Genomic DNA, 27,105 nt, shown 5'->3' with positions numbered 1-27,105 from the left:
TACTTTGTTCTTATGACTATCGTACCACAGAAATATCTGTCATATCAACAGCCACTGTTATTTCAATGCAGAACTCCGTTATTTATACATTTTCATTGGTATTCTTAGGGTGGCATTAATAATTGTTAGTTAACATGGCAGAGCTAGGCGGTAACTGTTATGTGATGGTAGCGTGAAACGCCTACTACACCGAAAATCTTGCTTTCAAGCCCTGAAAAAAGCCACATCAAAAGCTTTAGTAAGGAATGTTTTCAATTAGAAAAAAATTCAACCTTTTTATTTTTTACGGAAATTGACAGGATAGGTTAGTTTAGGTTGAGCTGGCGGGCCCTTGAGGACCTCGCACCGACTAAATGAGTTCGTCGTGTTACCAGAAGTTTATTTAACGACCAAACTGAAAACTCCTATCAAAGGACCTATGTTATAAAATAACTACGTCCTCTTGGGAAATCCTAGAAGCTTTCTAGTACTTATGCCACTTGCGAGTAGCGTTAAAATCGACGGATGTGTCGATTTTTTGTTCGCAGATTTTTTTCCAACATTTCGCGCATAGTGAAAATCTGGTAATTGGTTGATATACCAGGTCTGAAGTCTTGCTGATAAGGTCCAATCAGCCGATTCCCGTTGGGCTTCAACCTTTGACACAATACGCTTGACAGAACCGTCTATGCGATACTAAGAGGGCTGATTCAGCGATAGCTGGCGTAATTTGCAGCATTCCACTTCTTGTGTACTGGGCAAAGAACACTTTCATTTCAATTGTCGGACATGCACTCGTTCGACCATATCTTGCATAGAAGTTGATGCATGTGCCTTACCTACTCCTCCAAATTAATTTAACATTAAAACTAAAAAAGGAAAAGGAATTTATAATTATTAATGTAAATGAGAAATTTAAAATTTCATTTCTTATTTTCACTCGACATTATTCAGTTAGGGCCGATAAAAAGCAGTTCCGGTGATGATGCACTACTACAATCGTAAGGCACCTACCCATTTATCTACATATGTATGTATGTGTGTGTGTATGTATATCGCTGTTTCTGACAAAATCAGCTGTTGACAGTGGCACCACTGGCACAGTTTCGGTCTTCAAATGGTCCAATTAGGGCGAGCGAGTTCAAGCACAATATAAATAGAGCTGCTGCTCTTCGCCGATGCCACCCTCGTACAACTCATATGTAAGCAAGTAAGTGAAAACAATAGCACAAGTGGCAGCTAAAAGCAAAGCGTTTTTGTTTTTCCCATCCCACACATGTACAGTTTCCCACCATTTAGCCGGCTAAGAAAAGCTGACGCAACCCGAATTGAGCGGTTTTCAGTTTTGTTTTCTATCCCATTTTTCATACATTTTCTCTTGAGACGCATTTAGTTGAATCACTCGCAGTTGAGTGTTGAGTTGAGTCGTGTTAAGTCTTAACGTATTTTCAACTTTTCATTTCAGTTTCGATTTGGTTCTCGCTCGTGGCGTTTGTTGGCCGGAAAATTTGGTGGTGACGCTAACGGTTGTCGTGGCGATATTCATATAATTCCAAAAATTATATGTAATCAAATAATTCATGTAATTTCTGTTGTACGCGTGTGTGTAAATATACTTATAGAAAATTGGAAATTTTACTTGTTTTAAAATTCCCTGAAAAAAAAATATGGAAAATGTGAAAAATCGTGCTGAAAATTTCGTCACCTGTGCTAAAATAGCTTTTCCCTGGCTAGCACTAATAAATACGCATATGTATATGCCCATACTTGTGCAAATGTGTATACACATTTACATGTATATTAGTTAATCAACAAATCCACCTTTGTAATTAATTAGTGAGAAATAGAAAAAATACATACATACATTTCAAATAAAATTAAAAAAATTATAAAAAAAGTTCTATCATGACAAAAAAGTGAGCCATAAAATAACTTTCGTAAAACTTACTCACCACAATTAAACATAAAAAGTTTTTGTTGCATTACAATGGGCTACTAAAAATACAACAACGACTACGTCAGCGGGACTGTATGTAGATATGTAATTTTTTGGTTGGGGTTCTTCTCGGCTCATTGCTTTCTAAAATGGGTTTGTTTGTTGGCCGACACCGCTGCTAGCACTTTGCCAGTGATCTTGGACGAATGTTACGCACACAGACATATATATACATATACATGAAATCAACTTATCTATGAGAATGTGAAAGATACGTACATATGTATGTGCATATGTATACTTGTAAACGTGCTTAAGTGTACGCTATCATTATCATGGCTCTTTACCGGCCAACCCTCATACGTACCGCCCTTCGAATGGACGGAAACGTCAACGCCAGCGTCATTACCAAAGTCAGAGTGTTCCAAATTGTGGTCAGCAGGAACAAAATTGTTTTATAAATAAAATTAATGCGTGTGGCTTTTGTGAGTGCCCAAAACTCTCATCCAATATTTATGAAATTTTCACAGTTTTTATACTCGAATAAAAAATATAGGCGTTACCACTTCGCCAGCACACCAACCTACGGGGCGATATTATGACATCCTACCTGGATAAACGATGCAATGTCATATAAGTTGATTAAAGTCAGTGGTCGTCAGCTAGTGAAATAATTATTCATATCCACAGTTTCAATTTTGGTGACCACTGATTAAAGTAGAGCGGATAGCGTTTTGATGGATAAGAAGAGCGCTAACATCGTGTCTCAACACTAAAAAGAATTCTTAACCAATTACCTCTGAACCTTCACGCACGTGAAACTGCAGCCATTTCGTGAAACTGACTGTTGAAAGTCGATGAGGCATAGTCACAGTGGTATCCTCAGCCAGCTTCCCGGTGTGCCATCGACATCGACGGTGTAAACAGAGAAGAGATATCGATGTTCTGCGTTGGCTTTAAAATAAAAAACGAGTTGCCAAATTACGAATAATCTAAATAAATCAACTATTCGAATAGTGAAAGTTGTTTAATTACACAGGCCGACAGCATCTCAGACAAAGAAACCGGACTATATATTTTCGAAGTATTTTGATGCTATGAATCGAAATCTGGCCTCAAAATTGCTCTATCAGCTCTGGTTTTCGAGATATCCTAAACTTAAAGGATGACATCTTTAAAAACAAGTGTTCTTCTTTCAAATGGCGTTGAGGGTGCTCAAATGTCATTTGAAATTTTCATGTTTCTAAATTTTTCTACACCTGAAAATCGATTGAGATAACATAGACATGATATAGTCGATTACTAATTTTCTTCAACTGAGTCTTATTTTTCTTAAAATTTTGTTTCACACCATAAATGTGCTAAGTCACCACACCCTTACACTATCTAACCCTCGGGTACCGAGTCACACGCAGCTCTGACCCCTAGAAACCAACCCACTTAACCTTGGGGACAGCGTTTAATCGCATATTTTTCTTAAAATATGTCTTATTTATATAGATATCTCACACCACAAGTTTATATTTGAACAAACTCAACGCCATTTGAAAGAAGAAGACTTGTATTTAAAGATACCATTCTTTAATTTTGGTGAAAGAAAACATCTGCAAGACTACGTAACCTCAAATATGGGCAAAAAAGGTGATTTTTGCACTTTTAGGTCGAAAACCAGAGCTGACAGGGCAATTCTGAGGCCAGATTTGGATTCAGCGCATCATAAACCTTTGGAAATATATAGTCTGGTTTCTGGGTCTGAATGTTGGTTAAATTTTGTCGGCCTGTGTTATCGTACAAAAATTTAAAATGGAGTAACCGAATACTCGAATTGTTCGAATGTTTCTAAGAACTCAACTCTTCCTACATATATAATAGAACCCGACGCAGCTATAATTTTTAAAATTGGTTCATATGATCTTGAGTACTAAAGTTACCAACAAATTTAGCATTTGTTTTCATATATATCGGTTTCAAACAAATCCCACCTATGCTAAGATTTGTTACAATTCCTCGGATCCTGGTCCACTTTCCGAAATGAAATGTTACTCAAATAATAAGCTAGTCAAGGAGCTAATTCTCTATCAAATTTCAAGTAATTCGCAGTTTACTAATTTTTTTTTTTTTTTTTTGAGAATAGGTTTGCGTCTGGTTCACTTTCCGAAAAGGAAAGAAAGAAAACGTACCAAATTTTGAATCTATAGCATTCTCAAAATTTTGAACTTTGAACGCGAATACAAAAGTCGGTCCAGTCATGTAGGAGGAGTTCAGTTATAAACACTAAGTACAAAAGAAATATTAATACAATTTTGAGTTACCATGGTCCAGATTTTGGTCGATATCTTCAAAGTATTTCTAAATGTTTTCATGTCGACTCAAGAAGTCATCGTAGTATAAGAGAGGAAATCGAAGAGCGGATATGCAATATTGTAAAAATAATTCAAATTAAATCAAATTAACATAAGGTTGATTCCGAAAAAACCTGCGATGAGTCTTAACTGCGTCCAGGTTACTCATACGACCCGTTGAACTCTGACTAACAAACTTTGCTGTAGTGTGTAACGAGCAGTGTGGAAAAATTTAAATCAATTTATTCGCAAATTTCATAAAAAAATTAATAAAATATCTTAGCGACGGCATCTTTGTTAAAAATAATTGTTTAAAGTCAAACAATTGATCACTCTTCTACTACCATTACAATTATTTCAGTGTTTGCAACGGTATATCTACATAAAAGGTAGAATGTAAAGGACCTGTTCCCAAAATTCAAATGTGGAGCCTGCGCTACGTTATTTTATTCCGGTATATGCAGTTTACAATAGTTCGAGTGCGCCGTATATGGCAGCATATACATACATACACTCAGAATTTTTTGGCTAATTAAAAAATATTTGATGTTAAAATAGTGGATTCCATCAGAACTAGAATAACAGTGGCTGTTAATATGACAGAAATTTCTATGACACGATAACGTTGTGAGCGTTAGTTTCAGATGCAATTGCATAATATTGGCAGTTGTTCGCTGTTCACGTGACAGTGGAATTAGTTCTTTAAAAAAAAAAATCAGCTAAAATACATTTTTCTATATAGATTCGAGACTATCAAAATTTAAAAACGTATCCCGTACGAACACGAGTGTACCGTATAACCAATTTATTTTTACACAATTTTTTTTTCGAATAAATTTATTTCAATTTTTTTTGTTAATTTAATAGACCAAATTTTATTAGTTACGCTAAAATTTCAGCTGACACACTTCAAACTTGAAATCCGTAGTTTTCTGTTCTCGTGTGTTTAAGAAATACGATCAAATGCGACCGGCGAGGAAGACATTCCAATCAAATTTACTAAAATTATTTGGTCCTTTATCCTTCTCTTACCCATATCATAAATCATGCCATTTCTAGTCCTGATTTCCATGTATGTGGAAAACTGCTGATACCAAAACTAAGTCTACATGTAACCCTCCGTCCCATAAGTATCCTACTTTCGCTGTCTCAAGTTTTTGAAATGATGATATTAAAGAAATTTTATTCGCACATTGTAAGACACAAACTAATGTCTCTATTTCAATCCGGTTCTAGGGTAAAACACAGTTGCTCGCCTGCTATGAATAAAACTCTAGATAATATACGAGTCTCTCTTGATAGCAACCATTCAACTTTGCTCTTTATGTTAGACTTCTCAAAGGCTTTTAATTCAGTCAATCATGATCTTCATTGCTCTAAACCAGGAGTCTGTAGTCTATAGCACAATTTTACTCTCATTGCGTATGCGAAAGGAGAATCACTTAAAATTTTTGGAGGCCTATGCTATAAACTGGCAGGTTTCAACAAGTAAAAGTTGGGTGTGAGTCATCTGGACTTAAACCCCTGCTTGATAGCGCACCACAAGGTTTGATTCTTGGTCCGTTGCTATTAATTCTTCATAAATGATATATTTAAATTTTGTGGGGCTGCTTAAATAGACGCCCACTCTAATGCTATAAAACTATAAAACTCTGTGTGACCGGCCTACTTGAGCGAGCTAATGAGTTGTATTCTGATTCAAATTTTATCTCAGAGTCTATTCCAACCTGCACTCTGCAAAATAGAATTTGTTCTGACTATCCTGGGGAAACCAGTTAATACAGAAGCTCTTCCACGTCTGCTAATTTAAGCTGGTACTATTTCGTTGTTCCCGAACCGGAGTGAAGTTCTACATGTTGGTTCTGTACGAGTTTATTTCCTTTTTTGATAGCTCCAATGGAATGACTTCGAAGTGGGGTATATATATAGGGTATATGCTATATATACCACCGATCTCTTCGAAATTTTCAGACAACAATATTTGCTATGTGATGAATTTCATATCAAAACCTTAAAAAAGGGCATATTTTTAACCCGCCCCTTCAGATTTTGATGAAATTTTACATAGAGGTACACTTTACCTATACAAGCACAACTCCATTTTTAGAAATTCCATTTTTGAAAAATTGTGGGCGTGGCAAGGTGTCAAAGTTAATAGACACTTTTGAGCTGTGATAACTACAGAACGGCTCAACCGATCTAAAAAATCTTGATAACATTGGAAAGGCATTCGGATCGAATTTCGAAAGTATATACTGTAAAATTTTTTTATTCCGAAAAATTATTTTTTCAAAAATAAATTTTTTAACTTGGAAAAAACTTCAAAGGTTAAGCGGTTTGAAACAAAAGAAATTTTGTTTAGAAAGAGCTATTTAATATATAAAACATATCCAAAAAATAAAATGGCGTATTTTTTCTTCTTTTTTTTTAATTTTTAAGTAAATCCATCTCTTTATATTTAGTTATCATGGTACTTTTGAGCTGTGATTACTGCGGAATGGCTCAACCGATTTCCAAGATCTTCGAACCATTTGAATGGTAATCAAATCGGCTTTCGAAAATGTACACCTTAAAAATTTTTATTACACTGGAAACATTTTTTAATTTTTTTTAGATTGAATATAATATTTGTACATACACTTGGATCAAAGTGAAAAATAAATATTTTTCAGAAGATATAATAAGCAAGCAAACAAAAAAGCTTCAGACCTGTTATTCGATCTCCTCAAATTGCTATACGGAAAAAAGAACAAAGCACAGGCAATTGATGTGAGAACAAAATCACGCAATCAATCAACCTTCAGAAGATAAAGAAATGAGAACCACAGTTTTCTACCTGCAAACAAATGGGCCACTCACTTAACGAGGGAATACTTACCCACACACGAATAAACTACTATCTGCAACACATACAAGATGTACCTAAATAAAAGGCACCTCAAAATTACAACCTAAACCCTCACTCAGTGTGAGGTGCGCAAAATTGTATATTAAACCAAAAAAAAAAATTATCTTCTGATTATTTTCGACCTTAGATTTATAAATTTTAAATATTTAACGAGCTCGAGGCCATATACATATATATTCAGATTAAAACCAGGATAGATTTTATATATATGTATATATATTGAATTTTATTTAGTCGATATTTCGACCTCAATCTGAGGTCATTCTCAAGACTGTAATTAACAAACATGAAACATTATATAAAATCTATCCTGGTTTTAATCTGAATATATGTGTATATGGCCTCGAGCTCGTTAAATATTTAAAATTAAAAAAAAAAACCAAAAAATTTTTTTTTTTAAATTATCAAGGGTAGGACCATATTTTGAGGGTGTCTGAAAAATCAGATAATACGATTCTGTTTCTAATCTATTCGAATTAAAAAAAATTCTTGATCTTTGAAGGTTTTTACAATTAAAATTTTTTTTGGAAAATTTTTTTTTCAGTGTAACAAACATTTTTTCAGTATACGTTTTCGAAATCCGATTTGAATATTTTTCCAATGGTACCAAGATCTTTTAAATCGGGTGAGCCATTCCGTAGTAAAGCACCATGATATCAAAATATAAAAAGATGCAGTTAAAAATTTAAATAAAAAAAGAAAAAATACGCCATTTTAGTATTTGGATATGTTATATATATTAAATAGACCTTTCTAATCAAAATATGAGGGGGTCGGGTTCAACGCATATCAGTTTTGATATGAAGTTCATCATATACGAAAGCATATGGTGAAATTTGAAGCTTCTAGCTGTTAAAATGGGGCAGTAATTACGAAAATCTTCTTATCTGAACAATCGGTTTTGGGAGATATATGCTATGTATACGACCGATATCATTCATTTTTTCAGACAACAATATGTGCAAAATACGAAAGCATATGGTGAAGCTTGAATAAATTGAGGAAGATATAACAAAAATCCTCTTTTTCGTTTTAGTACGGCCTGAGGTTCATTGGTTCTTACATACATATTCATTCATTTGTACATACTATATGGCGATCCTGCCAGACCTGCTTGATAATAAGCAGACTGCTATTTAAGAAGCAGTCTGCTAAACATCTCAAGCAGGTTCACATTCTATAATATCTCAAAAATTGAGGGCCTAGTTTGCATACAAACAGACAGACGGACAGATGGACATGGCTAATAAATTCAGCTCTTCATCCTGATCATTTCGGTATACTTATTGATGGGCCTATTTCTTTTCCTTTAAGGACTTACAATTTTGAGATTCGTGACAAAATTAATATAACATTACATTTTCAAGAAAGTTATAAAAACCCAAACAGTCCATTTTAAAACTAGAGCAGTTTTAAACCAGAATTTTGTTCACTTGTTACTGATTTTCCTTAAGGGAAATTTTAAGAGCGGTCTGTACTCTTACTTTCGGTCAAAATAAGTTTGTTTGAATGCTGGGTTTCGCTGTTATGCTTAGTTTTATCTTATTTATTAAAAATTTTTATTTTGTACTTTTGTCGATTTGTTTTGTGTAGTATTCACATAGATAAAATTTTGTTTATGGTTAACCTTTAGTTTTTTTTAATAATTTCTTTCATGTTTCTTTTTGTTGTGTTTGCAATCATGCTTGATTCGTACATAATCAATCAAATGCTCACCTATGTATATGCAAGAGCGTTAAAAAAAGGCTGGGAGCCCCTGATATAAGTGAGTGCACTTAACAAGGCATATTTCCTAAGAAAAGGTATACGAAATGCGCATACAAGCAGTACAAAGGCATACATACATATATACTACATATGTACATTATATTATACGCATAGATGCATATGTATATTTATATGCAAAAAAAAATTCAAAACTTTTTTTGCACTTATAGACGTACTTTTGCACTCATAAATATTTTTATTTAGCGACGAGTTTGCTGGTCTCCATCTAATTTGCGCTTTTATTGAATTTTCATTGATTTTTATTAAAAGAAAGCTAAATGTTTTGCGTGTTTTAATAAAACTACATACAAATATAAATATACATATATTTAGCATGTGCGTAGAATTCTCCTTAATTTTAAAAGTTTTTACTGCAATCTTTTACAATTGATATCGATAAAGACGAATGAGAGGTAACGTAATTTTCAATTAAATGCAGTGAATTTTTCATTTTAGTGAAATAAGAAAAAAAAGGTGACTCATGCTTTTCAACTCAAACTACCAGCGTCTAGGCAATTTAGTGCTACTCCCCTGTCGGCTTTTGCTTTTAATAGTGCTAACATGCGCTCTTTGAATTTCTACCACAAAAAATTAACTCAACCTGCGAATGTTTTACTTTTTGCTCTTATGCATTATTTCGGAGTAAAAATGAGCAACGAATAACTAAGTTAAAAAGTTTCTTCAACAACCCGATTGATTGATAGACAAAATTAGGGTTGTTATATTTGTCGCAAACTTGTTGATGAAGGCTCTTAAATTACGCGATTTGTATCGCAAATAAGTTAGGATAGGTTATTGAGGGCCGATTATGGTAACGTGTCCGATTTATTTTCTTACTATTAACCAACCTACATAAGGCATCTCTGCTGCTCGGCTATGTCACAAAAAGGTGTTGGACAGAAGTTAAGGTAGTACTCATACCAAAGCCAGCGAAACTGCCCTCGTCGTATCTATCAATTAGCCTTAGTTCGTTTATCCTAAAGGATATGGAGCATAAAAGGGAGGTCAACCCAAACAAACTCCCTTTGTGTAGGACACAATTTGCCTATCAGTCCATGGATACGGCTATACATACCCTCACAGAAAAAATAAAACGACTTTGGAGGCTTAATGGGTCAATTGTGGCCACTAGGCGATGCCTTCGAGGGAATGTACTATCTTCTCTCTTGTGGGCCCTAGTCATAAATAATCCCCTTCAGCTACTAAAATCCAATGAATTCGACACACAAGGGTATGCAGAGGAGTAAGTATTCACCATCACAGGGATGGGACGAGGAAACAATATTTAATCGAATGCGACAAGCCCTGTGTATCATAGAAACGTAGTGTGATACAAAAGAACTGTCTATCAATCCTTCTAAATTTCTCCTAGTACCTTTTACCTATCCATGCCAGAGTCACCCGTGGGTAGCACCAAAATCCGATTTTCAATGGTAGGAAAATATCTAGGAGCTACACTTGACAAACCCCTCACATAAAATGTTCATCTAGATCCTAGATGAACAAAGCACTCGACTCGTTGGAAAAACACGGGAGCTATCTCTCAAAATGGTATACTGGGAATTTCGTACTGTTGTGAAGCCAACAGTCAATGCTTCCTTAGTTTGGTGGCCAAAGACCACGCAAGGAACAGCAATGACAAAACTAAACAAAATGCATCGACTATTTTGTATTGGCATAATGGGCGTGATGAATACCTCCCTTCCCTATTCTAATAGGGAAATAGGCATCCTCAATATGTAAGATAGCAAGGCAGCCTTGCGCATCCAAGTTTGGATCGGCATATTCCACATGAATGAGCTGAAATCACAGTCCCTACCGTTTTTGCTTTAGTTGTCAAGTGGAAGTGGGCCACAAATTAAGCGCATAAAGACTTTAAATTTGCGTCAAATTTTAATTTTAGTATTTATGTAGTATGTATAACAAAAAGTTGGAAATCAACTCCTATTTTATGCAATAATACTTCTTTTGCTTTATCATTAACACACTAGCTTATACAGAAATGTGGCCAATGTTGTACTGATGGCTGCGATTGCGCAAATCAAGCTTATGTAGTAATTTCTCTCCACATTCTTCTTGTAAAGCTCCAATGAATATAAGATTTGTAAATGCTCGAAATACAATTAAATTTTTCACTTTTCCATTTTAGTATGTTCATATGTATGGATGTGTATTGTAGTGCAATTGTATCTAATACAAAACGAATGCAGTAGCCCCTATTAGCAATCTGGTTACAGCTAATCGCTGTTACTCAACTTGATAATGGGTCGGATGACTAAAAATTAGCAAAGGCGTTTTTTATGACTTCAGATGAACAATTTTAAAACTTTTTATACTTTTACTTTTTGATTGGATAACGGTTGGTTGTACAGGTATAAAGGAATCGAGATAGATATAGACTTCCATTATCAAAATCATCAGTATCGAAAAAAAATTTGATTGAGTCATGTCCGTCCGTCCGTCTGTCTGTTAACACGATAACTTGAGTAAATATTGAAATATCTTCACCAAATTTGGTACACAAGCTTATCTGGACCCAGAATAGATTGGTATTGAAAATTAGCGAAATCGGATGATAACCACGCCGACTTTTTATATATATAACATTTTGGAAAATACAAAAAACCTGATAATTTAGTAAATAATACACCTAGAATGTTGAAATTTGACGTGTGGACTGATATTGAGACTCTTGATAAAAATTTGAAAACATTTTTTTTAAATGGGCGTGGCACCGCTCATTTGTGATAAAATCCATTTTACAAATACTATTAATCATAAATCAAAAATCGTTAAACCTATCGTAACAAAATTTGGCATAGAGGTTGCCTGTACTATAAGGAATGCTTTGGAGAAAAATTAACGAAGTCGGGCAAGGGCCACGCCCACTTTTGTATAAAAGTTTTTTAAAAGTGTCGTGGACGAATAAAATAAGCTATATCTTTGCAAAAAAGAGCTTTATATCAATGGTATTTCGTTTTTCGAGTGGATTTATAACAGTAAATTGGAAAAGCTTCAAATTTAAAAAATGGGCGTGCACCGCCCCTTTTATGACCAAGCAATTTTCTATGTTTCGGGAGCCATAACTCGAAAAAAAATTAACGGATCGTAATAAAATTGGGTACACAAATTTTCCCTGTAGCACGAAATATTTCTAGAAAAAATGGACAAGGTCGGTTAAAGACCACGCCCACTTTTATATAAAAGAGTTTTAAAACAGTCGTAGACGAAAATAATAAGCTATAACTTAGCGGAATGTATCAATAGAATTTTACTGACTAAATTTAATTATAAGATTAAATTGTAAAACACTAACATTTTTGAAAATGGGCGTTGCACCGTGATTGGTTAAAGACCACGGCAACTTAGATATAAAACAAGTTTAAAATGGTCGTAGACTAGAATAATAAGCTATAACTTAACAAAAAATAGTTTTGAATCAATGAAATCTATCAAGTTTTATTGCAAGAGGAAATGGGGAGACATTTTTCTTTTAAACGGGCGGTGCCACGTGTTATGTAGAAAAGTAATTTATCTGAAATGAAATGTACAATTGAAGCTCACGCTGAGTATATAATGTTCGGTTACACACGAAGGAATAACATTTTTCAAAGCTTCGTTACAAATTGTTTAAGAAAAGTTCTGAAGTAATCCACCTCAAGTTCTGCTTACGATTTAAAACTTAAACCTTAAGGGATGGTCCCAACTACATTGAAGTAGCAGAAGAGCGGGTCGGAGCAGGAAACAATCAAGCACGTTTTGCGCTTGTGCCCTGTGTGTTTGCTAGGCTAAGGCTCCAGCTATAGGGGTGAAATAGCTGTCAAATTTAGGAGCACCAAGTGGCATATGTAGGTCCTAGAAAGCTTCTAGTATTTGCCAAGAGGACAGATTTATTTTATATCATGCGTCCTGGTTTCTGATATAGTTTTCAGTTTTATCATCAAACAAACTTCTGGCATCACTACGGCCTCGTTCAGTCTACGCGAGGTCAATATGGACCGGCCAGTTCAACTTAACCTAAATCTAAAGAAAATGAACCTGATCCTTTCGAGTCGGAGTTTTATCTCCATTCTCCTAATAGTTTTCGACATCTTTCGACCGCGGTTTGATGGGTTTACACCCCTGGCAAAGCAACATCAAAATTTTAGAAATTAGAAGAAAATTTTTCTAAGCGGGGTCGCCCCTCGGCAGTGTTTGGCAAGCGCTCCGGGTGTATTTCTGCCATGAAAAGCTCTCAGTGAAAACTCATCTGCCTTGCAGATGCCGTTTGGAGTCGGTATTAAAAAAATGTAGGTCCCGTCGGGCCAATTTGTAGGGAAAATCAAGAGGAGCACGACGCAAAATTGGAAGAAAAGCTCGGCCTTAGATCTCTTCAGAGGTTATCGCGCCTTACATTATTATTATTTTTTAATTTTAAAAATGTGAGACTAATAACTTTAAAAATCAGGCATTATTCTTCAATCATTATCTTGAGACATATTTTCCCAATCCCATGTATAAGAATAACATTTAAATAGGCTTTTTTATTATTTAGTTGATAAATTTAAAACTTGTACTTGGCAATTTAAATATACGTTTTTATAAATAAAAATGGTATTTTGAATGATGGTGGAACATATCGTCCTATTTATTGGTTAACCACATAACTAAGCTTTTTAAGAAAATCGGCTTTTAAGTGAAAACACTCATAAGGCATCGATAAAGGCGAGGTGATAGTCAATTTGTCAAACTAACTTACCTTCATAGTTTTAGTTGTTCAGTTATGTTTTTTCGCTTTCCCGAAAATGTCTCAATGGTAGATACGTGGTTAACGAACAAATGGGCCGATATTGTCTTAGTAGGCGCAACGGGTTACAATGGTGTTATCTAACGTGCAACATTTTCTACGCGATAATTTTCTTGCGGGTGTCTCATTACACTTTAAAACATATTAAGAAAGTAATTTCCTGCCTAAAAATTTTAATTAAAAATTTTGATTTCTCCAGTGAATTGCAACTGAAATTAAAAGTTTATAAAACTGAACAAATACCGTCCTACCGATACCTTTTGAGAAATAGTGGAATTAGACAAGACTTTGCATTATAGTGTTGCAAATAACGTTTCTCCATAAACTTAATTTTTATAGTAATTTTACGAGAAAAATTAATTCTACTAGTTGTGAGAACTTTAATGGGAAATAGTAATTATTATTTTCAAATTGAGCAAATGATTGAAGCTCAAGAATTTGTATACCACATATCATTTTATGAAAATATTGATCATATTCAAGTATTTATCAAGTTTTCTTGCTTTTGAAATAACGATAAATGTACACATTTTCCAATCTTTGACATCTCTTTCGTCTTCAAAAATATTGTTGTAGAGAGAAAGACAATCCCACCACACACATTCAACTCTCAAGGCCATTCGGCCCCCTCCACTTGTTTAACTATCTAACGGGTTTCTGTAAGAAAAATCATTTGACCTGTTCTTGTAGAGAATTGAATGCTCTAAAAAGGGGACTTTTAAGATTTTTTTACGTTATGTTTTGGTTTTACTGGTCTGTAAATAATTAATTATTATATTAATTTGTTGTCATCAAGACCAACTTTATTATTTTGTAAAATGTATATTTTACAAGTTATATTATATTAAATTTTTATACATAGAAAACGAGTAAATTAGAAAAACAAACAAAGTTCATAGACCGTATAGCCGACTATTTCAAAACCCATGACGGTTTACATCAGCGATCCACACATTGAAGGCTTGACGTTTAGTGCATCAGGGCATCAAAGCACTTTGCAAGTTTCTATTTATAACTCGTTTTCTACTGTTTGTTGTTTTTATACTCAGTTGAGTAGAGCTCACAGAGTATATTAACTTTGATTGGATAACGGTTGGTTGTACAGGTATAAAGAAATCGAGATAGATTTAGACTTCCATATATCAAAATCATCAGTATCGAAAAAAAAATTTGATTGAGCCATGTCCGTCCGTCCGTCTGTCCGTTAATACGATAACTTGAGTAAATTTTGAAGTATCTTGAAGAAATTTGGTATGTAGGTTCCTGGGCACTCATCTCAGATCGCTATTTAAAATGAACGATATCGAAAATTTCGAAAAACCAAAAAAGTGCGATAATTCATTACCAAAGACGGATAAAGCGATGGAACTTGGTAGTGAGTTGAACTTATGACGCAGAATAGAAAATTAGTAAAATTTTGGACAATGGGCGTGGCACCGTTCACTTTTAAAAGAAGGTAATTTAAAAGTTTTGCAAGCTGTAATTTGGCAGTCGTTGTAGATATCATGATGCAATTTGGCAGGAACGTTACTCCTATTACTATATGTATGCTTAATAAAATTTAGTAAAATCGAAGAACGACCACGCCCACTTAAAAAAAATTTTTTTTAAGTCAAATTTAAACAAAAAAATTTAATATATTTACAGTATATAAGTACATTATGTCAACATTCGACTCTAGTAATGATATGGTGCAATAAAATAAAAAATAGAAGAAAATTTCAAAATGGGCGTGGCTCCACCCTTTTTCATTTAATTTGTTAGGATACTTTTAATGCCAGAAGTCGAACAAAAATTTACCAATCCTTGTGAAATTTGTTAGGAGATTAGATTCTAGGACGATAACTGTTTTCTATGAAAAAGGGCGAAATCGGTTGAAGCCACACCCAGTTTTTATACACAGTCGACCGTCTGTCCTTCCGCTCGGCCGTTAACATGATAACTTGGGCAAAAATCGATATATCTTTAATAAACTTGGTTCACGTACTTATCTGAACTCACCTTATCTTGGTATAAAAAATGGTCGAAATCGGACTATAACCACGCCCACTTTTTCGATATCGAAAATTACGAAAAATGAAAAAAAAGTACCATAATTCTAATACGAAAAAAGGGATGAAACATGGTAATTGCATTAGTTTTTTGACGCAAAATATAACTTTAGAAAAAACTTTGTGAAATGGGTGTGACACCTACCATATTAAGTAGAAGATAATGAAAAAGTTATGCTGGGCGAAATCAAAAGCCCTTGGAATCCTGCCAGGAATACTGTTCGTGGTATTACATATATAAATATATTAGCGGTATCCGACAGATGATGGGTCGCCCTGGCCCACATTTTGGTCAATATCTCGAAAACGCCTTCACATATACAACTACCACCACTCCCTTTTAAAATACTCATTAACAACTTTCATTTGATACCCATATCGTACAAACAAATTCTAGAGTCGCCCCTGGTCCACCTTTATGGCGATATCTCGAAAAGGCGTCCACCTATAGAACTAAGGCCAACGCCCTTTTAAAATACCCATTAACACCTTTCATTTGATACCCATATCTTACAAACAAATTCTAGAGTCACCCCTAGTCCACCTTTATGGCGATATCTCGAAAAGGCGTCCACCTATAGAACTAAGGCCCACTCCCTTTTAAAATACTCATTAACACTTTTCATTTGATACCCATATCGTACAAACAAATTCTAGAGTCACCCTTAGTACACCTTTATGGCGATATCTCGAAAAGGCGTCCACCTATGGAACTAAGGCCCACTCCCTTTTAAAATACTCATTAACACTTTTCATTTGATACCCATATCTTACAAACAAATTCTAGAGTCACCCCTAGTCCACCTTTATGGCGATATCTAGAAAAGGCGTCCACCTATAGAACTAAGGCCCACTCCCTTTTAAAATACTCATTAACACTTTTCATTTGATACCCATATCGTACAAACAAATTCTAGAGTCACCCTTAGTACACCTTTATGGCGATATCTCGAAAAGGCGTCCACCTATAGAACTAAGGCCCACTCCCTTTTAAAATACTCATTAACACCTTTAGTTTGATACCCATATCGTAAAAAACAAATTCTAGAGTCACGCTGGTCCACCTTTATGGCGATATCTCGAAAAGGCGTCCACCTATAGAACTAAGGTACTCTCACTTTTAAAATACTCATTAACACCTTTCGTTTGATACCCATGTTGTAAAAACGCACTCTAGAGTGACTCCTGGTCCACCTTTATGGCGATATCTCGAAAAGGCGTCCACCTATAGAACTAAGGCACACTCCCTTTTAAAATACTCATTAACACCTTTCGTTTGATACCCATATTGTACAAACGCATTCTAGAGTGACCCCTGGTCCACCTTTATGGCGATATCTCGAAAAGGCGTCCACCTATAGAACTAAGGCCCACGCCCTTTTAAAATACTCATTAACACTTCATGTGATACCCATATCTTAAAAACAAATTCTAGTCACGCTGGTCCACCTTTATGGCGATATCTCGAAAAGGCGTCCACCTATAGAACTAAGGCCCACTCCCTTTTAAAATACTCATTAACACTTCATTTGATACCCATATCTTACAAACAAATTCTAGAGTCGCGCTGGTCCACCTTTATGGCGATATCCCTAAATGGCGTCCACCCATAGAACTATTGCCTACTTCCTCTTAAAATACTCTTTAATACCTTCCATTTGATACACATGTCATACAAACACATTCCAGGGTTACCGTAGGTTCATTTTCCTAAATGGTGATTTTCCCTTATTTTATCTTCTCCATAGCTCTCAGCTGAGTATTTAATGTTCGGTTACACCCGAACTTAGCTTTTCTTACTTGTTATTATTTACCACCGTCAATTGAGTGCGCCAATCAGGTGATATTATCTCTTTAGACGAGGACCTTTGTTGCACCCCATATGGTTTTTCTTTAAGCTCTTGCTTTTGTTAGAATTCCAGGGTGCTTTTTATAATATAACTTGTAAAATATACAATTTAACAAAATAATAAAGTTGGTCTTCAAGACAACAAATTAATATAATGGTTTTATTTTATGACATTTTTTTCGGCTATTAAGGAAATTTTGACCTTGATAATGTGAAAACGAATTTCCCTACGCAATTTATATAGAAATGTGTAATAAGTACCAGCTTGACATTAATATTAGGGGTTCATATTTATAGAGACTCGCTCTTGCGTTCAAATAAAACTTTTGAGCATGGTTCCGAAAAAGCAAAATTTTTTATTCGCCCTAATGCACACACAAACCCTGCAAAAATCGTTGGATCATGTGGTCCACTGGAGTAGTTACCATTATACTCCACTGTAATGCAGCAATGGACCAACTCATGTTTCTACACGAACATATTGTAAGCCGATCATTGCTCGTTTTTAACGATTGTGATCACTACACGATGTTTATTGAACTGTGGGTACTCCATGGATTACTCTGGTGTAATGCGGAGCTGGATTATATGGTCCAGTCCTAGGGCATCGCAATGTAAATTGGACCATATTTTTTGTATGAATTGTGGTTAATTTTCGAGCACTTGGTTGGTCCATAGCGAGTACTCCATACACGCATGCATAGAGTACTCGCGATTTTTGCAGGGTAGTCTCACCAAAATTTTGTTTAAAGACCAAACTGAAAGACCCAATAAAAACCCAGGATCTGTGATATAAAATAATTCCGTCCTCTTGGCAAATATTATAAACTTGCTTAAATCTACGGCGCTTGCTGCTTCGAGATCTGATAGGTGTACCACTCTAATAGCTGGAATCATAGCCTTGAGAACGCAAGGCACGAGCAAAAAACGTGCTCGATCGTTTCCTCTTTCAAAACGGCCTGCCTACATCTAATGTGAAGCCAGAAGGAATTGTCCAGTCGGAATATTCATCATGAACCTACGATCCTCTCTATTTACAACTCCTGTCTTCTTTTAATCTCGTTCAATCTCATTGTGACGTTCGTTTTAGGTAGCTCATCTGCTTTTTCATTCCTATGTATTCCCATATATTCTGGGGCCTGGGCAAAACGTAAGGACTCACCCTTTTTGCCGCTTTAGTGATTCTTCCTAGTGCTTATTTGCACTCTAATACACTTCATGAATGCTTTGCTATGCATGATTATCGCCTTAATAACCACCAATATAAAAGTTATCGCGAATGCAGCTTACTTCCAATATCTCTTCTTCTTCGGCAATGTTTGTCACTCCCGCCTAAAGGAATGTTTAATGATCTGCCTCTCCGGTCTACTCATTATCCGCATTGTGCACCATAAGCCCTCCTATTGGCATGCACGCGTATCCCATCTTGCAAAATTTCAGCGCCGTTGCCCAATTCTTCCAACTCTACTGGGGGTTTAAAAACTCCTTTGAAGCTCAGGCATACATACTTTTTAGAGGAGTGTAACATAAAAATTTGTCTTTAAAATAGAAGCTTGAATATTTTAATATCTATTAAACAATAAAAATACACTAAAATAGCTACCCATTCCCTTGGGCGGGCAAAAGTGTAGCGTTTGGTTTTACTGTATTCACTATTGATATGCCATTTGTTGCAATTTGACCTATTTGCTGTTTATATTTCTTCTCATACCTTTTGTGTCATAGGATATGATGTTGACAAATATACGATGCTCACGAGCTGCTTTGTTCTTTTTTATTTCACTCTTCTGTTATAACCGAGCTTCAGTATGTGCGAGCAGAACACCTCCAATTGCGCTTAATGAAATTTCAAAATTGTGGTAAATGGTGATGAGAGGTGGCTTAACGTGTTGGATTTTTGGCGCCGTGATGTCCTGTGACACAATTTTACTATGCGAAAAGTATTCAAGCCTACCAACAAACTGATGTACTTTGAAGCAAATTTTCATGCGAATATTGACAAAAGGTATTGCGTATGGAATTTTATGTTTTAAAAAGTGTCTCAGCGATACCAGCACATAGCGCATTATTTTAATTTGTGTTGTGGCGGCACGGTAGCTCTTTTTGCTTTAGAGGTTAGAAAAATTGTAATTAAACAAATTACACCTAACAACTTTTAGTTTAGGGGAGCGATATTCCAAATATGGCCCTAAATGTACATATGTATTTATATATGGCATGCAACATATTAAGGAAGTTCAGGGTTTTGTGCATTTGGTATTGCAAATTTATTAAAAAAAAATACTTGGCGCAATTTAATTCCGAGTAGATTAAGGCCAAGCTTCTCTCCAATTCGCGCCATGCGCCTTTTTAATTTTTTCTTACAAATTGGCGAGACGAGACCTACATGCTCTATGCCGACCCCGAACGGCAGGCGTAAGACAGATGAATTTTCACTGAGAAGCTTTTATAGCAGAAATACACTCGTTGTGTTTGTCAAACCACAGGCGTGGGACGACCAAACCTTTGACGTTTCTTTGGCTGGTACTTAGCCCAAGACCTTCGGTGTGGTAGGAAGAGCACGCTACCATCACACCACGACTGTTTCTTTTTATTGATAGCGAATTATTATCGCCAAGTTTCCGATATGTTATCAGCTTGTTATAAGCTTGTCATGGTCTTCTAATTAGTTTCTTAGCGGCTTATTTTGGAAGAGTTAGACATGTGTCATCGATTTTATATTGAAGTTTTATTGGTATCTGCGTCAAAACGAAGCGATGAGTCATCGTTAACAAATTGCTCACATGCCTCTAACAAATTGGTAACACTCCGATAATAAATCGATAACAACGCATATACTCTTAATAAGAAAATCACTTACTTTTCGATAACACTCCAATAACAAATCGGTAAATCTACAAGCTTCTGAAAACAAATTGGTATCCTCTTGATAACATAACTATCGATTATTTTTCGATAAGCAAGCAATAAATTTTTGATAAAAACACTCCCATAAGAAATTGGTAACAATCAGATAACAAAACGATAACATCTTTATATCATATAATTTTTCCATGATAAAACAAAAGCTTTTCGGTAACAAACGGATATCTTGTCGATTAAGAATCGACGAGATTTAGGCCTAGCATCTCTTCCAATTTGCGTCGTGCTCCTTTTTAATTTTCCCTACCGGTTGGCGGGACGGGGCCTATATGTATTATGCTGACTCTGAATGGCATCTGCAAGGCAGATGAATTTTCACTGAGAAGCCTTTCACGACAGAAATACACTCGAAATGTTTGCCAAATACCTTCCAAAAGGCGACCCCGATTAGAACAATTTTTTCGTGAAACAACTTTTTTCTAAATTTTTGATGTTACTTTGGTCGGGAGTTGAACCCAGGACCGTCGATGTAGTATGTGGAGAACGTAACCAGCACACCACGATGAAGATTTAATATAATTTAATTTTGCTTTTTTTAATAAAATTTAATTAAATTTTTTTCATTTTATTTTATTTAATTTTATTTTACTTAAATTTTTTATTTAAATAATTGTTAGTCATATGCCCGTAAATGTTGGTTCTTTTCAGTTTTTCCCAATAAACGAAATAAAAATTGAATAAAAAATATTTTTTACAGATGCTAAGCTCATTTATTCTTAAAAATTTCATTTTAATTATTTTATTTTTTTCTTTCTTTGCAATTTATTATTTCGTATAAATCTACACGGTTAGAAGTCTGAACTTAAATTTTCAACCGTTCGTCGCTTTAAGCACTTTTTGAAATATTTTTCTACTAAATTAGAAACCTCTAAATCTACTACTATGTTTTTTATTTTTATTCGATTTCAATTTAAAACTTATTTGAACAATAAGTTTGAAATGTTAAATCTGTTTTAAAACAAAACCAAAAAAGTTTAAAAAAATTCAAAAAATAGAAACTTGTAGTCACTTCTGCGTTTAAAAGAACGCCAAAAAGTTTCAAAAATCTAAAAATAGAAGCTTGTACACACGTCTGTTTTTAAAGCAAACCCCAAGAGTTTAAGCTTGCTGTTGAAAATTTAAAGATAAAGAATTTGATTTGTGAAAAGTGCTGCAAGTCATAGATTATTTTTGAAATTTTTTTTATTCATATATGTAAGTTGTTATGATATATTTTCTTACGCAGATGTGATAGCTCAGTAGGTAGAGCAAGCTACTGAAATCCGTGGCACGTTGAATTGAAACTAAGCCACCGCTCACCAGCTTTTTTTTTATAACTGCAAGTGGATACTTCTCTATGCATTTTCAAATGGAAATCCAGATCTGTGCACTCACTTTCAGGAAGATCGGTATATTGTATATTTGAAACAAAATTTGGTTTGGTCATATATGTATGTACGTAGTACAAAAACCGTGTAACCAAATAATGTACAAAGATGTTCCAACCAACCAAACCTTGAAAAGGAACAAATTTTAACTTAAACCTGAATACCTGACCACCATCTTTGTTTTTGTAAACACTTTGTGTATCAGTAATAAAAATGATTAATTTAGTGATGTTTGCTATTGTCTCTGGCTCTTTATTTCCAACAAAACAGCAGTGTTATGCACACGCATGCATATTCGTGCACATGCAGGCATAAAAACTGATATATCCTCAGAGACTTTAATTTATATGTAGGCGTTGCTTGGAAATCATCAAGAAGAAGCAATCAGCTGATGGGGCCGTATTACGTGTTACGATCCGTGATCGAAACTCCGTTTTTATAAGCTATTATTTACTTTTACTTGGCTATTGTCTGTAATCAAATCTTGCAAGTTAAATTTGATACACTTCCCGGTGTCCGATTGAGCTGAAATTTTGCACATATGTATAACTCCGATGACAATGCAATATTACTTTGCGAGCATTCGATAAATTAATCGCACTTTATAAGTTCATTGTAACCTTTAACGATAATTAGGCTTTTTCGTCTGCGACAAAAAAACTCCATATTGTACATAATTATATATTTTTAACATTGTTCTAATAAAAGCGTGTTATATTGTGATAGCAAGAAAAGGAGGTGCTAAATGTTCCTAATTCTACCATCAAAATTTAACACGCTTTTTATTAGAACAATTAGGACTGTGATATAAACTGTAAGATTTAATAATTTAGGTGTAAAGTTTTAATGTTCAATGTTTTTTTTTTTTAATTTTATTAAATCACAATAGCTCTGAAATGGTTGATCGGATTAAGGGCATATGCCAACTAGTGACAAATAGTACACGCTGTAGTTTTCTGTTGATAAAAAATATATACATACATACATACATATATAAGGGCAGCTCAATTAAACTTGAGGCCTCGCCCGCCTAGTAATGTACATTTAATAAAAGTTTACATTATTCGCCATAAATGTGGAACATTAGGAACGTTTAATGAACCGCCTTTTAATTAAAAGATAGCCGGTCAATTATGTGTTTAACAGCAGTATAAATAGGCTTTTTGACCATTATTTGCTTAGTGCAAAGCTAAATTAAACTCCACTATTACGGCTCAACGTTTCGCTAAGCACCTTAGCTTCTTCAGGAGCGAAACTGAATTTATTTAGTAATTTTTATCACAAACGCGTAATTTTATCACAACAACAATGTACATGAAAGAAAGTTATTAAAAGAAATTTCGGTTAGAATTAAGCAAACAGATTGTTTAGTAAAAAAACTTACATATATAAATGTATGTATCCCTAGATTACATTAGGCGTCACAAATTGCACAATTTTAGTATAAACTAACTAAGTTATGCATGAAGATTAAAAGTATGAAAATAGTACTAGTAATATGTAGTAAGTACACTTGTCATTAAACTGGACTTTGATCATTAAACATAATTGGTATGTTTGTTTACATATGTACGTATGTATGAAAGGATGTGTTCAGTGAATAAAATGTAATGTAAATGTAAACAAAAACTGTATAAACATAAAAGATATGCGGCGGAGATGTCAGCTGTGTCTTCCTTTCTATTGACAGTTCTCTCTCTATTTTCCCGCCTTTTCTTGTCCAATATTCTCACTTTAAGTAGATCAACAGAGTGTCCGCTTTCCGTTGTGTGTTGCCTTTTTATTTCAAATATGTATTAGGTAAAAATTGTAATGCAACAAAAAATAAATAATAAATAAACGGCTATCCTGCAGGCATGTGGAATCGATTCGCGTCACCAGAACAGCAACTCCAGAGATTTAAATTTCGAATAATATAACAGTAACTTAAGTGCCTTTAGGAATTATTTGTTTTGTATAGTAATAAGGGTGATTCTGAGTAAATGCGTCGCAAAGTATCTGGCCCTTATTAAAATCTCGTTATACCCATATCCATAACGTCGTGATTCCCTATAATTACGGCTTATAATAGTGAAAAACAAATTGAAGTCATTTGATACTCATATGGGTACTAAATACCTACACCCATACATGCATAGTATATGGCATTGAACGGTAGTGTGAAATGCCAAGCGGAAATAAAAAGCGTCCGGATACGCTGGAATTAGAAGTGCTTGGTGCTCATAATGTGGATACCTTCAACGATGATAATGAGTGTAGCGGTGTCAATGCTTATGCCTTACCAAAGACACAACGAAATCACAATAAATTGCATTTGGAAGAAGAGAAGCGAGCAATAAAACCACAAACTTCCAAAGCAGCCAAGACCTTTAACTTAATGTCTGATGGCGCTGAAGTGTCATCATCTGCTGCACAACAGAAAACGCACACTGAGCATGCGCCGAAAGAAAAAACGCGTCGTCGTTGGTTTCATTTACGTCACAAGCCGCGTTCAGGATCTGTAGAAGCTAGCGTACCTGAACAAACAGCTACAACCTGCATTCTTAACAGTACTACCATTGCTAATGAAACAAACACTGCCTCGCCAACGCTAGCCAAACCCGAGACAACAGCCATCGCCAATTCAACCACCACAATCATCACATCGTTGCCTACAAGTCTGACACTACCCGATGTGGCGGCTGTGCTACCACGACAAGATACAAAAAAACGGCGTAGTCACACACAAACCGGTAGTCTTTATAGTTTAGCGAATTTATCCCAAACAGCTGATACTCAATCTCAACCACACTCTGCGCCAAATGTTCCCAATGCAGTGGTTAAAGAGCAGCGGTTCGCACTGAAACAATCAGATGCAAAAAATTATGCGTACCAGAATGCTGCACCATTGCAGATAACTCAAACATTTCGTGAACGTGGCTCCCGCGAACACACATTGCTTACTTCAGAGCTGGCCTCAGGGGTAGATGAAATAAAAGGCGATGTTGCTACACCACCTCCTTTATCTAATTTTCGAACAAGACTTATGTCTTTTTTGGATAGGTTATCTGGTTCGAAGCGCGATGAGTACAGGCGTCGATGTGCCCGTTCAACGCACAGTCCAATTGATGATGTGGCAACGGCGACATCTACACAGGCGAATGATAATATATTGCGTAGAAATGCCGGAGAGGATAGTGCGGGCGAACCTAAAAGTCTGAATATCAGTACTGAATTTCAACAGTATTCAACGACGTCAACAGTAAACGGCGCCGGCGGTAAGGATAGGGGAGTACGTAGATTGTCACAAAGACGACGTCGACGGAGTTCATATTATTTTTCTGGTAATTAAATAATATTTGTATTTGTAAACATAAGTGTTCCCACTCAAAAAACTTTATCTCTACAAAATCCACCAAAGTTGGTGAAATTTTGTCATTGTAGGGTGCATTAGACAGGTCAACAAAATAAGGCTTTTGGTTTGGTGCAGCTCCACTTGTAACCAAATTTGATAGTACTCGGTATCCTGATAAAAACTGTATACTTACTTTTTTAATGCTACGTACAGTTTTCTAGATAGGGGCAAGAACCCCTTTTTAAGAGGTTAAGGCATATATGGCCCCATAACTTTGTTTCTGGTTACTCTATCAACACAGTTTTGATGTCGTTGAAAAGAGTACATTTCGCCGCTTCTTTCAAGATACAAGTTGTTTATATGTCTTCACAAACGTCAGAGAAATTGCCAAAATAATGTGAAAAATTAAATTTTTTGTTAAATTTTTTCATTTTTAATCACGGTTTTCTCGAATAATTTGTCAACCAGTACATATGTAAATTATTTTAAAACAATCTCCAATTAATTATGTTTTCAAAGACATTTAACTTTTTTATATCCGTGTAGATTTTCCTGGGATTTTCTACTTTAGTACATTTCTACTGTGAAAAAAAAAAATTTTATTTTATAAAAATTATTTCCTTCCCCTTTATTTTTTAAATTTTATGTAATTAGTAATTTCGGGAGCGCGGTTTCAAGTGCTAGTGCCTTTCTATAAATAAATAAAAAAAAATTCCAATATCATGTCTTCATCACGAGGTAGTTGTGTCAATGACCCAAATGTGTTTTGATACATTTGTGGGGAATACACAGTCCAAAAATTCAGGAAAAGTATAACAGATTTAATAAAAAGTGATTATTTTTTGTACCTTAAATTGCAAGTTGTAGACAAAAACAAGCCGTGGATACCTCGAATAGTTTGCAAACAGTGCTGTGAACACTTGAGACAGTGGGTCAATGGTAAAAGAAGCCATATGAGATTCGGAGTACCTATGCAATGGAGAGAACAAACAAATCACTTCGATAACTGTTACTTCTGCTGTGTCGATTTGCGTGGTGTTAATGTTAAAAAAATGATATATCCAAACGTTCAATCCGCTAAGAGACCTTTACCACATTCAGAGGAAGCACCTGTTCCAACATTTTATTCTAGCCGTAAATCATCGAATAGTGAAGTGTCTATCGATAGTGATATCGAAGAAATAGCGTCTACTGAGCCAACAACTTTTCAGGAAGTAGAATTAAACGATCTAATAAGGGATCTAGAATTATCTAAGGAATCTGCAGAAGTGTTGGTTTCTAGATTAAAAGAAAAAAACTTGTTGGCTACAGGTACGAAAGTGACTCTCTACCGTACAAGAGCGCAAGACTTGCTGCCATTTTTTATACTCCGCTGAGCAGAGCTCACAGAGTATATTAACTTTGTTCACATAACGGCAATCCGTTATGGCATAAACTAATCGAGATAGATATAGACTTCTATAAATCAAAATGATCTGGGCGAAAAAAGAAATTCATTTAGCCATGTCCGTCCGTCCGTCCGTCCGTAAACACGATAACTTGAGTAAATTTTGATGTATCTTGATGAAATTTGGTATGTGGGTTCCTGGGCGCTCATCTCAGATCGCTATTTAAAATGAACGAAATCGGACTGCAACCACGCCCACTATTTCGATATCGAAAATTTCGAAAAACAGAAAAAGTGCGATAATTTATTACCAAAGACGGATAAAGCTGTGAAATAGGAAGGTGGGTTGACCTTATGACGCAGAATAGAAAATTAGTAAAATTTTGGACAATGGACGTGGCATCGCCCACTTTTTAAATAAGGTAATTTAAAGGTTTTGCAAGCTGTAATTTGGCAGTCGTTGAAGATATCACGATG

General features: G+C 35.1%; 1 protein-coding gene across 12 annotated transcripts in view; it reads left to right on the top strand.

Moving 5' to 3' along the window:
* Window positions 1–27,105, top strand: part of ATP8B (ATPase phospholipid transporting 8B) — a 232,451-nt gene that overhangs the window by 95,524 nt on the left and 109,822 nt on the right. For 3 of the 12 annotated variants that reach the window (XM_067786113.1, XM_067786112.1, XM_067786106.1), the window contains exons 1-2: window positions 1,449–1,561; window positions 23,762–25,230. The exons of 4 other annotated variants lie outside the window; for them this stretch is intronic. In XM_067786113.1, coding sequence (XP_067642214.1) covers window positions 24,072–25,230 — 1,159 coding nt within the window. In that variant the 5' untranslated portion in view covers window positions 1,449–1,561; window positions 23,762–24,071. Of the gene's footprint in view, window positions 1–1,448; window positions 1,582–1,810; window positions 1,896–23,761; window positions 25,231–27,105 lie in introns of those variants that run through there. 5 more of the 12 variants (XM_067786107.1, XM_067786108.1, XM_067786111.1 and 2 more) reach the window with 5 other exon arrangements.

This window comes from Eurosta solidaginis, chromosome 4 (assembly GCF_040869045.1).
Source record: "Eurosta solidaginis isolate ZX-2024a chromosome 4, ASM4086904v1, whole genome shotgun sequence".
NCBI classification, from domain to species: domain Eukaryota; kingdom Metazoa; phylum Arthropoda; class Insecta; order Diptera; family Tephritidae; genus Eurosta; species Eurosta solidaginis.
This window is presented reverse-complemented; position numbering and strand designations above follow the sequence as displayed.